At 44.3% G+C, this 13,597-nt stretch overlaps 1 protein-coding gene across 5 annotated transcripts in view; it reads left to right on the top strand.

Annotated features, from left to right (window-relative positions):
* Nucleotides 1–13,597, top strand: part of AUTS2 (activator of transcription and developmental regulator AUTS2) — a 1,384,488-nt gene that overhangs the window by 1,359,715 nt on the left and 11,176 nt on the right. For all 5 annotated transcript variants that reach the window (XM_030186244.1, XM_030186241.1, XM_030186242.1 and 2 more), the window contains 4 exons: nt 2,961–3,105; nt 5,218–5,295; nt 6,484–6,567; nt 9,676–9,898. In XM_030186244.1, coding sequence (XP_030042104.1) covers nt 2,961–3,105; nt 5,218–5,295; nt 6,484–6,567; nt 9,676–9,898 — 530 coding nt within the window. The remainder of the gene's footprint in view (nt 1–2,960; nt 3,106–5,217; nt 5,296–6,483; nt 6,568–9,675; nt 9,899–13,597) is intronic.

Here is a 13,597-nt window from a genome sequence, read left to right as displayed (position 1 = left end):
TTCATCCTGTGGCTGTAAGCAGCTTAGGGGCCCGTATACTAAGCCGCGTAAGCGTCTACGCACACCAAACGCTGCCAGAATGGAGTTACTGCCCAGCTACCTCGTGACTGTTGCGGTAATTTCATTTTTGGTGTGCATCCGAAAAATAATTTGTATTTTCGGTCGTGTGTATTGGACGCGCGCAGGTCATTACCACGTGAGACTTTACTGCTAGGTCAATGGCTGGCGGTAAGATCTCAGATCCAAAATAGACACGCAGCAATTTTCATTTTGCCGCACATCCATTTTCGGCAAAACTTTTAAAAAGGCATTTTTTACAGGTGCGCTGAAAAATGGATCCGCGCGCACCCACAACCCACACCTACACTACCGCAGGCCATTTTTCAGCGCACCTTAGTAAATTGACCCCTTTAAATACTGCTGACCGCTGCGGCCTGAATATCTACCCCATAGATCAGAGGTTTTCAACCCATTCCTTGGGGCACACCCAGCCAGTTGGGATATTCAGGATATCCCCATTGAATTCAATGCAGATATTCTGAAAACCCCAACTGGCTGGGTGTGCCCCGAGGACTGGGTTGAAAACCCCTGCCATAGATACTTAGATTTGGGGAGACCTATGAAAATGAGACGTGCTTTAAACATGAAATGCTTGGACTCCGGCACAGCGATGATTCTTTCTGACATCATTTGGTCCTTTCTTCAAGGCTCTTTTTCAGGCATCATGCCATTATCACAGAGAGACTTCAGTCTTATGTCCTGGTGGTTTATTCAGAAATGCTTTAAACACTTTGCTGAATTTACACGTAGTATTAAAGAAAGTATGGGATAACTTTGGAAAATGTTTTACTGGGCTGATGTTTTCATGCCAAAGCACGAATGAATACATCTGTAAAGAGTTTGATGTCCAGGTTAATTTAGAATAGATTGATGAAACGTCTTCGGTATTATAAAATAGTCGAAAAAAAACCTAGTTTGAAAATGTACTGAATGCCTTCACTGGCCCTGGGGAGACAAATTGTCAAAGCCAATTGCATGGGTTGATAATCAGTTTCCACACCTAAACTGGCTGTTTGAAATTTACCCCCTCCCCCAATATAGCAGAAAAAGTACAAACACATGTACTTTTAATCACATTCAGGGGATGAGTTCCAAAGGGTGTGTTTCAGAATCAGAAAATAAGCCAAGTAGACCGTATTTGAAAGTCTACATGTGTTATTTTCCAAAGAAATCTAACCCCATAGGAGTAAAGAATGACATAGGGATGGGGATACGTGGTAAACCACGAGAAATCCATGGTAAATGTAATGATTTTAAATGGAATTGTGGGACTGGGCTGAGGATGGGGGTCAAAGCTTGTGAGGATGGAGTGGGGATGCAGGTTGAATTTGCGGGGATGGGGGGCATACCTTGCACCTGTGTCTTTCTCAACTCTGAAGTATATGCACTCACTCTGTTTTCTGGAAGTAATCTTCATTTTCTTTGACATAACAGTATTTTGATTAAAATTTAAAAATATACATGTAATGTTTTTCGTTGGTTGTAGGACTACAAAAGGCCCTACATAATATATAAAACCGCAAAACATGCAGGGGCGGGGTCGGAGCTTGCAGGGACAGGGTGGGGATGGATTGGGAATGGGGACAATCTTTGGGGTCCTTTTACTAAGTCCCGGTAGAAAAAAAAAATGAAACCAACACACGCCCAAAACTGGCCTGAGTCCGTAACGCCACCCATTGATCTAGTCCAAGCACAACACGTGTGGTGACCGTTTGGCGCGAACCAAGTGCCAATCACGCATAAGAGGAAATAAATAATTCATCCAGGTGTCATGGGCGTGCGCCAAATCTGAAATTACTGCCAGGAGGGCATGCGCGTACAGCCTACCGCGTCTTAGTAAAAAGGCCCCTGTGTCTCCATGTCATTCTCTATATGAAGAATATAGGGTCCTACCAATATTTTTCAGTTATGCAGGTGCATTATTATAATTTATAATATACATGCCTATTTGCATGCTCTGCCCAAATTGGATTTGGCTGGTTTTGAGATGGCTGGCCTTGGTTTCCATTATCGGCGAAAACCGAGTCCGGCGATCTCAACATTTAGGTCGACCATCTCTAAGGTTGACCTAAATGTTCAGATTTGGCCGGCCCCAACCCTATTATCGAAACAAAAGATGGCTGCCCATCTTGTTCGATAATACAGTTGGCTCCACCCCTTTTTGAGGCTGTACCCAGAGATGGGCGCCCCCGTTCTATTATGCCCCTCCACGCCATTTTAGTGCATCTTTACAGAATAGCAGTTAGGGTCATTACTCCCATTTACACCTGTAAGGTGTTAGGTGAGCTGCTGCAGAATGAGGAGGTTATTGTATAAACCATTAAGTAGAAATAGGTAGCCGCCAATTTTCAGTCCATCGCCGGCTAAGTTTGGTGGCCATATGTAGCTGCATGAATACCAGGCCTATCTTTGGCCAGTTCAAACTTAACTGGCCGTTACTGAATATCGGCTTGGCCGGTTAAGTTTGAACCAGCCGAAATAAACCGAATATTCAGTTCTGATCACTGGAAACGGCCCAGCATTGCATATCCGGGCTCAGCCCCGACTGCAAGAGTTAGCCAGACTAACTCCCGTGGTCTGAATATCGGGCCCAATATTTTCTATTTATAAGAGAGTTATTCAGTGTCCATTTCCAACACTATTATTCTTCAGATGAGAGCAAGATATCATTGTTCCTTAGCATTTAAGAAACAAGAAGGTTCCAAGTGTTTTTCCTTCTTCTCAATATGACATAATTGCCTTTCACGTGTGTGCAATTGGACGTAAAATTACCTTAAGGCAGGACAATGAAGGCTTTTTTCTTCCTCTTTTAATATCCACACTTCGCCACTACATGTTTAGCATCCTGTATTTTCAGCTCAGTTACCTTCATTTTATTATTATTATTTAATTTATTCTAGAAACAGATGCAGGCAGATCCACACAAATTGGACTTTGGTCTGAAGCCCGAGTTTCTGAGCAGGCCGCCTGGCCCCAGCTTGTTTGGGGCTATTCACCATCACCCCCATGATCTGGCACGACCTTCAACGCTTTTCACTGCAGCAGGTGAGTACAGTGGGCTTCATCAGGTCATCATTCTAAGTCTAAGAGCTTGTTCTTAGCCAGCACTGAAATGAACCGTAAGAGGAATGTTTGCGTTAATGCAAAACTGAAGTTTTAAAATCCTCGCTATCTCATTGGCTAGATACTGCCCCTTCAGAGACAACAGAATGCTGAAACACTCATTTTTTCAGTATAAATATTCTATGTGGTGGCTCAGAGCCCAGCTCTCGAGACCTCCCAACCAGTCAGGTTTTCACACTGCCAGTAATAAAAATGCATGAGGGTCTTTTACTAAGGTGCGCTAGCATTTTTAGCACGTGCTAAACGCTGAGATGCCCATTATATTCCTACTAGTAAAAAAGGCCCGTTTCTGACACAAATGAAATGGGCGATAGCAAGGTTTTCTTCGGCTCCCCTGCAGCCACCCATGTCCAGCGACCCTCCTCTCCCACTGCAGCCACCCATGTCCAGCGACCCTCCTCTCTCCCCTGCCCCCCCTGCAGCCACCCATGTCCAGCGACCCCCGGACCCCCTATGCAGCCACCTATGTCCAGTGACCCTCCTCTCTCCCCTGCCCCCCTCCAGCCACCCATGTCCAGCGACCCTCCTCTCTCCCCTGCAGCTGTGAGGCATGTTTTGTTTTTCCCCGGGTTCTGAAGTTGACATCATAATGGCTACGGTGATGTCAGCCTGATCTACGGAGCCTAGCAGACCAACTCGGAATGAGCCACGGTCCCATGCAGCAAGTCAGAACGTTGTAGGTGAAAATTATTATATAGGATGAGCGTCTCAGCGTTTAGCACCAGATGATTTTTAACATGAGCTAAAAACTCTAGCGAACCTTAGTAAAAGACCCCCTTAGTTTGAACCTGAGGCAATGGAAGGTTAAGCAGCCTACCCAAGGCCGGAAGGAGTGTCAGTGGGATTCAAGTGCTGGTTTATCTGTTTGATAACCTGCTGCTCTAACCACTAGGCTACTCCTCCACTCTTAATTTGACTTTTTATGTACTGCAACAAGGTCCTTCAAAATAGCAACCAAGATGGTTTACAACAGCACAAAGGACATCATCAAATATAAATACATATAAGAAATAGAAATGAATGCATTCACATTAAATGCATTATTAACTAGTCAGGTGAGTTAAGGGTTACTGTTCTACAGGACAAAAGTATCTTGAGTTCGGGAGGCCTCCTTCTACTCACTCTTTCCCTGGTGAGAATGTCTGAGGATGGCTACAGGGGACAGTTGCGTTGCTTGCTACCACCCCTGCTTTATCTGCCTACCTCAGGGCTGCCAAAAGACACAGCTGGGACCGGGGAAGAACCAGTGGACCACTGCACGCCGCCACCGCCCCCCCCCCCCCTCATGCTACCGACCAAGAGTGGGGCCCGGGCCAAGTGCCAACAAACCTCTTTCTGCTCCCATGGTCTGTCCTCTCCTGCTCCTGTCCGTGCCAGGAGTCGGAACCCAGATGATTGCATTAACGCGATATCACGCTAATGCAATCAGCTGGGTCCTGGGCGGCACGCAGAAGCAGGAAGCAATCAGGCAAAAAGAAGCTTGCTGGCACTGGGCCTGGGCTTCCCCTTGGAGGCCAGGCCTGGGAAATTTCCCCCGCCTCCCCCTCTTGGCAGCCCTGGCCTACCTAGCAGAGTCGGTAGCATTCAAGCATCCCGGGGCAGAAGCGCAGATGTAGAGGGGAAGAATAGAGAGAGCTTCAGATCTGCATGACACTGAAGTTAGGGAGAAATAGGTGAGTCTGAAAGGTTTTATTTTTGAACAGCCTCATTTGTGTTACTGTGTATCCTCGTGTTCTAATACTGGAGACGATTGCACATCTCGATCAGGGAGTAGAACAAATTTAGGGAGTAGTTTTCATAAGCTCTTATTACTTTGGTGTTTTTATACAAAACGTTACTGCCAGGACTTCTCATTGCTATGTGTATACTAGTTCTTGAATTTTCTATTGCTCTAAATAAAACGGGTTTAAACTTCCAGTAAGATCAGTGGAGCAGTGCTTCTTCCATGCTGTTACTTCTTGTCATCTGATCTAATACAATTTCCTTGCACCCACATCTTTATGGACCTCATTTCTTCTACTTTTGACTTTGTAGGTGCTGCACATCCTGCCGGTAACCCGTTTGGACCCCCTCCCCATCATGGCAACTTCCTTAACCCAGCTGTTCATCTAGGTAAATAAATATTTTAAAAAACCCCCAAAAAACTCATAAGGGGTCCACTATCTTACAGAAAAGTGATATGAAGAACATCAACCTTCATGCATTATAATAGCTAAATATGACCATCTATTTTGGCTTCAAACACCAATTGCTTATAATAAACAGCATATTAATGCAAACAGAATCACAATATACTTCATAGTGCTACAACGCCGGATATGACGGCACGCTGGGGGTGTGAGCTACCACCGGGCTGCTGTGGTAGCCCAGCGGTAGTTCCTTTTTAACAAGCGGTAAACCTGCGTTGGGCTTACTGCCGCTTTGTAAAAGGAGCTCGAAGGTAGGACTGACTTTTATGTGGTTCTGTTTGTGCGATTACCTTGGCCAGTTAAGTGCTGACTCCATCCCCTGGAATGCCTCCAAAATAGTTAGTTTTCGGTTAGGCGCTAACTGGATGTGTTTTCAGTGGCTTTAACCAGTTAAGTGCCGCTGAAAATGAGCAGTTAGCCCCATACAAGCGATTTAACAGGCCAGGAGCTGTTTCTGGCAAGCCAAATCACTTTGAATATTGACCCCCCCCCCCCCCCCCCCCCCCCATATACGGACGAAGTTACTTTCCATAGTTCTTGACAGTCAGAGGAAAAGCGGGAGTCGAGCTCAACAGAACCAGGAGATCACTTGACTCATATAAACTGCTCCTCCATTTGGCCACATCCCCTGCTTATCTGCTTGGTCAACTGGCAAACTTTTCAGCGTCTTCTAAAGCAGCAAATGTTTTCAATCCCACACAATCCCAGAGAGAATGGAGCAGTTCTACCATTGGCCATAGCGATTATGACGTAACTCTTTATTTTCCTAATTGTCCATACTAATTTTATCATAATTTGAAGTTTATATTCCTATTGTTCAAGACAATTTACCACACCTGACGTTTTACCCATTACCTTTTATTTCTTATTATGAAAATGAACTTCCTTACTTGAATACCAAACCCACTCCGTCTCCTCCACCTTAACTATGCATTTCTTTTTTCCGGAACTGGTGATCGCCATGACGGAACAATGTGAGCCACATTGAGCCTGCAAATAGGTGGGAAAATGTGGGATACAAATAAATGAATAAATGATGCAGTTACTAAAGGCACTCCTTTATTATTACACGTTTGTGCAACAATTTCCATTACTTGTCTTTGTTTTGCAGAACCCTTCAATCGGCCATCCACGTTTCCCAGTCTTGCTTCAGTGAGCAGCAATGCCTTCGGAGGACTCGGGAACCCATCAGTTAGTGAGTGATTTATTTGCAATAGAATATCCAGTCTGTAAACCATGAAAGACCAGTGCTTTCTATGGAAGTGGCTGTTAGTTTTGCTTCATCAGAAGGAAGAGTACAAACACCTCCTCCGTCTTCCTCCAGGTCTCAATCATTGATCACTACAAACTTCCAATCTTAAGTTTTACAAGCTTTTACCACTTGAAACCATGGTATTTGGTAAACAGAATTTAAACAGTGGCAATAAAATGATCACATTTTACGTAGAATGAGTAGCATTTTCTATGCACACCTCAAATACTGCGTAGTTCATGTGGATATAGTTTTCATATTAAAAATCCATACGAGGGCTTCAGAGAGAATTACAGCTCTCCATTGTTTATTCATGTCCATCATATGTAAGTAACTCTGAGATACCATTCAGTTTGGCAAGCTGAGTAATCTGAATTCACTGGGAACCTAAAGTCTATTGGACGTGTCTCATATTGAAGTGTGGGGGTAGGCAGCCGGAAAATGTTTATATTGTATCATTTCATGTGTTCATGGGAATTTTTGATTTATCTTTTTTTTTTGTTTGTTTTACTCGTGTTCTCGTTACAGAATGCACGCTGTTTGGAAAGAGGGTGCACTATTTTGAACATCGTGTACACTCTTTTCCAATAGTGCATTCATACGAGCACTCTTTGGCACATTGCATTAATTCACACGTACATGATGTTCCACTATTGAGAAATAGCCTGCTCTCTTTCCCAGTGGAACACACTATTTGCAAAAGAGTGATCCCTATTATTGGCAAATGAAAAAAAACACAAAGGGGTTAATTCTATAAATGGCACCTAAAACATCGGCACTGACAAAAAAAACCGCTCCTAAAGTTAGGCGCAGTGTTTAATCTTCTGCCCTCCCCAACCCAATAGAATGCTCCACACACTCATAGAGGTAGGGAGAGAAGAAGTGAAGGCCACGCAGAGATGAGAAAATATTCCCTTTATTACTTAGCAAGCAAGAAAACAAACTATGATTCTTTTCTCATGAGACAGTTACAACAAAGCTGAACAGGAGTGCTATCTCTGAGTACTTCTCCAATTGTATACTCTTCTACCATTATACAGCTCTAACAGTTCGTTAGCATAAATTCCGACCACAAGGTAGATAATTATTAGTTCAGACCACACTGATCAAGATTATTGGTAAGGGCCAAAGCAACATCATACAGATTAGCATGTTCCATTTCGCCAACAACCATTTATCTATGTTCCAGTCATTATCTCTGAAAAAGCCCCTAACCACATTCTTTAGTAAACACCTTGCATGGAAAATTGCTTCATGTTCTTTCCACTCTGCAAGCCTGTCGCCAGAGCTCATGAGCCTCTGGGTCACACAGAGGCCATAATTACTAGGTCAGGCTGACAGCTTCAGGCCTCTGGACCTGGTTTTGGAAAGGCTTAGATAGGTTCATTATATACAGCATTTTATAGAATAGTGTTTAAGCACGGGGTCACGTATAAATGTAGGCATGTCCATTTGCACCGACAAAAACATGGTGCAAATGCCCATTTTAAAATGTACGTGGATTGCTTCCTTTTTCTATAATACCGTGCATAACTGGCTCACACCCCACCTCCAAACGCCATGACCCTCCCTTTTCTGCACTCCATTTTTTGGTCCATCCATAAAATCTAGGCGTGGATCCCATGCCTATCTTTACGCACGTACATGCCAATTAAATCTAGTTAGTGCCAATGGCTGCTTTTAAAAAGCCAATTATTCACACTAATTGGCTTGTTATTCAGTTAAATTGCGCACGCAAATCAGGAACGCACATAAATTTGTGCGCACAATTTTTGGCAACCTTTACAGAATCAGGGGGAAAATGTATTTTATCTTCTCATGTTTGGTTTTTAATGACACGCAACAACATGGGATATATTATTGACATTTGCCGTTTCAAATGACAGCCCGTTCTTATTGAGTGTACCAAAGGGGTTACAGCAGCTTCAACATATCCCAAGCTCACATTGGCTGACGCTCATATTTCTTCCCTGATGAGTGCCAAGGCGGTGTTCCCTTGTTATAGAAGAAAGGCTTACACCTGAACTCCTGATTGAGATTATGAGTTCAAGTGGATGGTTGTGTTCGTTGATTTTATAGCACTTTCCCGAGATGTGCTCTTGATCTGCCAATCATCCAATCAATATAGAAGGTCCATTAAGCCCAGGATCCTGTTTCAAACCAGTGGCGTAGCCACAGGTGGGCCGGGGCCCACCCATTTTGGACTCAGGCCCACTCAAAATTGTGACACTCTTGCTGTGGCTGGTGGGGATTCCCAAACCTTGCGAGCTGAAGATTTTCTGTCCTTGGGCAGTCCCCACTCTTCCAAATGTTGGCCAGCAGCACTTGCCTTGAACTGAGGCTGAGATTGGCCTTTCTGCACATGCTCAGTTTTCGCACAAGCAAAAGCACTGAGCATGCACAGCATGCACAGCCTGCCACAGCAGCATCAATTTGAAGCAAGTGCTGCTGGCTGCCATTTGGAAGAGGGCTGGCTGTTTGAGGAGGAGGAGGAGGAGGAACTCTTCAGTTGGCAGGGTTTGGGGATCCCCGCCAGCTCAAGTATTTAATATTTGGTGTTTGTGGGCAGGGAGGGGTGGAGAGAGGGGGGGGATGAATTCCATGCCTACCCACCTTAGGCTCAGGCCCACCCACAATTGGCCATCTGGCTACGCCCCTGTTTCAAACAGTGGCCAATCCACTTTACAAGTACCTGGCAAGACCCCAAAACAGTCTTGGAGTACCCCTTGCCAGTCAGGTTTTCAGGATATCCACAACGAATATACATGAACTTGATTTGTATACACTGTCTCCATTATATGCAAATCTCTATATTCATTGTGAATATCCTAAAAACCTGACTGGCAAGGGGTACTCCAGACCAGACTTGGGAAACCTTCTTTACAGTGTTTACAAGTTATTTTTCCTACTTTGTAATTTGAGGATTATATCATTCGCCTATTCTTAATTTTTCTGTAATCTGCACTAGACATTTTGGTAATGTAGCGGACAAGAAGTCCGTTGTAATGTATTATATTGTAAAACCTTTTTTGCTTTTCACTACCATTTCAGCGCCCAACTCAATGTTCGGCCACAAAGATGGCCCCAGCATGCAAAACTTTAGCAACCCTCATGAGCCCTGGAACAGATTGCACCGAACGCCTCCGTCATTCCCAACCCCTCCACCTTGGCTGAAACCAGGAGAGACGGAACGCAGTTCCTCTGTTGCTTCACATGACAGAGACAGAGATGCAGATAAACGAGACTCATCACTTAGTAAAGATGACAAAGAAAGGTACCAAATTCACTTCAAGAATTTTCAAATAGAAGTCGTGCATGGTGTGAGAGGTAACCTTTTCTAGAGTGGGGTTATTTTATGTCTGAATGTAGCTTTGCAGGTGTGGCAAGCAGAGGCACAGGCAGCCCTCCAATTCTGGGGGGGGGGGGGCCCAGGGATGGACTGGGGGGGCAATGTATTCCTTCTCTCCCCTCCCCCAAGTATGTTAGACCATTGTTGCTGGGGATGCTGAAGCAGTGCCTGAGCTGCTCTCCCTCCTCTCTGCGCTGCTTTTGTAATGTGGAAGTTGGTGGCGTGCTTCCAATCGCCAACTCCATGACTCCCTGCACTGTTCAGTTAGTGCCAGGGTAGTCCGTTGGCAGAGCTTGGGCAGAGCCAGTACTTAACTGATTAGCAGCAACATTTACACCCGCGATCCTGATCCCCCCCTCGCTCTTGAAATTTGTAGACCAGACCCCTGCCCATCCCCTCTCACTCCCATATGTTCCCCTGGCCTAACATTTTATCCCTTGTGATCTAATGGGGTCCTACAGGCAGGAACGATACCCACTCTCTCCTGCCCATCGCCACTCCTTTCACAAAACAGCCCTTGTGATCCCTAAGGGTATTCTCATGGTTCTCGCTTGTACCACAAGTCTGCCAATGAAAGTTGCAGAGGTTAGTTTGAGAAAGTCTCGCCCCTGCCTGTCACAGCTCCTATCGGGGATAAAAAGAACTAAGCTGTGGAAGGCGGTTATTGTATAATAACCTTGTCCTTGATCTTATTGTACTTTAGCTAATGTCCTTGTTCCTTACACTATATAATTGTGTTCCAAGAATCTACAATTTTGAGTTCCTTATACGTATGAACTCCCAATATTGAGACTTGTATATTTTAATATCATAACCTAATTGTTTGATGAATTTAATCGTTGACAGTAAATGTTCTTAAATTTGTACAATTTTTCAATTTGAAGTTTGATATGTAAGCCACTTTGAACCTGAGCTTATCTCGGGATAATGTGGCTAAAATGTCATAATAAATAAAAATAAAATGTGCCTAAATTTGTCCTCTGTTTTCAGTCAAACATAGAAGCCTAAAAGGGCAGTTCTATAAAGGGTGCCTAGATGTAGATGCCAATTGCACACTCTGATTTATAGAATGGGCACAAGGAAAGGATGTCACAAATTGGCTTTTACACATGTATTTGTCAAGCTCTCTTCTATAAAACTGGTGTGCTAGTCGTATGGGGGCGAATTCAATATATGGCACCAAAAAGAGCGCTATTCTATAAACTGCACTTAAAGTTAGTTGAGGTTTATGGAATAGCGTTTACACTCGGGAATCATGCCTATATTTAGGCACGGACATGCAAATCATCGTGCCTAAATTAGGCATGCATCCCTCTTATTCTATAACTACATGTGTAAATTTTAGAGAAACGCCCTCATTCCGTCCATGACCCTCCGATTTCCCCACCCCCTTTTTGAATTTGAGCGTAAAATTTAGGCACGGATCCCACGCCAAGATTTATGTGTGTAAAAATCTAATGAGTACCAGTAATTGCTTGTTTAGAAGCCAATTATAAGCACTAATTAGCTTGTTATTTTTTGGAACTCATTGACTAGTTGGTTGTAGTAGGGTTTTAAATTTATACCTTCCCTTCAAAACTTGTTAATGCTTTTTATTCTAAGTTGAGCTTTTCCACAATTCTCATCAAGTAGAGGTGGTGGTGTAGGGAAGGAGAAGAGAAGCAAGGGGGAGGGCTGTTGGGGGACTTCTTGGAGGGCTTTTTGGAAAAACTAGTCCAGGAACCGACAAGAGGCAGTGGCGTTCCTAGGGGGGGGGCGGTGGGTGCGGTCTGCCCCGGGTGCAAGCCGCTGGGAGGGTGCTGCGCGCGCCTGTCCTCCGTTGTTCCATGCTTCTTCTCTGCCCCGGAACAGGTTACTTCCTGTTCCGGGGCAGAGAAGAAGCATGGAACAATGGAGGAAAGGCGCGCGCGGCATCCCCCCAGCGGCGTGCACCCAGCGGGGGGGGGGCACGGCACCTGGGGGGCGGGGTGCATCGGCGATCTGCCCCGGGTGCCAGCCCCCCCAGGAACGCCACTGACAAGAGGGGGAGCTATTTTAGATCTAGTCCTTAGATGAATTCAGGGCATTGTATGAGAGGTAACGATGTACTGTCCGTTGGGAAACAGTGATCGTAAAATGATCAAATTTGAGCTAATATCTAGAGTGATGTCACAAAGGAAATGTACTGTAGCAGCATTTCATTTTCAAAAGGATGACTATAATAAAATGAGGAAAATGGTTAAAAAGAAGCTAAAAAGATCGGCTGCAAAAGTTAGGACTTTAAATCAGACATGGACATTATTTAAAAATACCATATGGGAAGCCCAGACCAGAAGTATTCCACATATTTGCAAAGGTGGAAAGAAGAACAAATGACAGCCAGCATGATCAAAGTGAAAGAAGCTATTAGAGCCAAAAGAGCATCCTTCAAAGAATGGAAAAAGGACCCAAATGAAGAAAATAAAAAGCAACATAAGCATTGGCAAGTTAAATGCAAAGCACTGATAAAGAAGGCTAAAAGAGAATATGAAGATAAATGCTGCAGAGGCAAAAACTCACAGTATCAACTTTTTCAGGTACATCAGAAGCAGAAAACCTGTGAGGGAATCTGTGCAATTATTAGATCATGAAAGAGCAAAAGGGGCACTCAGGGACGGACAAGGCTATAACGGAGAGACTGAATGAATTCTTTGCTTCAGTCTTTATGGAAGAAGATGTAAGAGATCTACCTGTTTTAGAAATGTTTTTCAAGGGTGATGATGTGGAGGAACAGAAAAAAAATCTTGGTGAACCTGGAAGACGTAATGAGCCAAACTGACAAATTAAAGAGTAGTAAATCACCTGGACTGGATGGCTGCACCCTAAGGTATTTAGGGGTCCTTTTACAAAGCTGTGCCAAAAGGGGCCCTGCACTCACTTGGTCTGTGTTTTTGATGCATGCTGAGGCCCCCTTTTACTGCAGCGGCTAAAAGGCAGGGTTTTTTTTAAAAGAAATGGACGTGTGGCAAGTGAAGCACTTGCCACACGCCCATTTAGGTGGAAGCACTTAACTGCCACTTATTGAGGTGACGGTAAGGGCTCCCGCGCTACCCCGGCAGTAACCAGGCAGCGCGGGAGCCGGAAATGTTGCACTAGGGGTGGAAAGTACCGCTGGGCTACTGCAGTAGCCCGGTGGTACTTCCCTTTTAGCAAGTGGTAAACCCTCGGGCTTATCGCCACTTTGTAAAAGGGCCCCAAAGAACTCAAACATGAAATTGCTGATCTGTTGTTAGTGATCTGTAACCTGTCTTTAAAATCGCCTGTAGTAGTTGAAGATTGGAGGATGGCCAACGTAACGCCAATTTTTTAAAAGAGTTCAGGGATGATACAGGAAGTTACAGACTGGTAAGCCTGACTTCAGTATTGGGCAAAATAGTAGAAACTGTTATAAAGAATAAAATTACGGAACGCATAGACAAACGTGGATTAATGAGACAGAGTCAGCATGGGTTCAGCCAAGGGAAGTCTTGCCACACCAATTGACTTCATTTCTTTGAAGGTATGAATAAACATATGGATAAAGGTGAGCCAGTTGATGTAGTATATCTAGATTTTCAGAAAGCTTTTGACAAAGTTCCTCATGAGACTCCTGAGAAAATTAAAGAG

Source organism: Microcaecilia unicolor, chromosome 13 (genome assembly GCF_901765095.1).
Source record: "Microcaecilia unicolor chromosome 13, aMicUni1.1, whole genome shotgun sequence".
Lineage (NCBI taxonomy): Eukaryota > Metazoa > Chordata > Amphibia > Gymnophiona > Siphonopidae > Microcaecilia > Microcaecilia unicolor.
The sequence above is the reverse complement of the archived record's forward strand: the minus strand, read 5'-3'. Positions and strand labels throughout refer to the sequence as shown.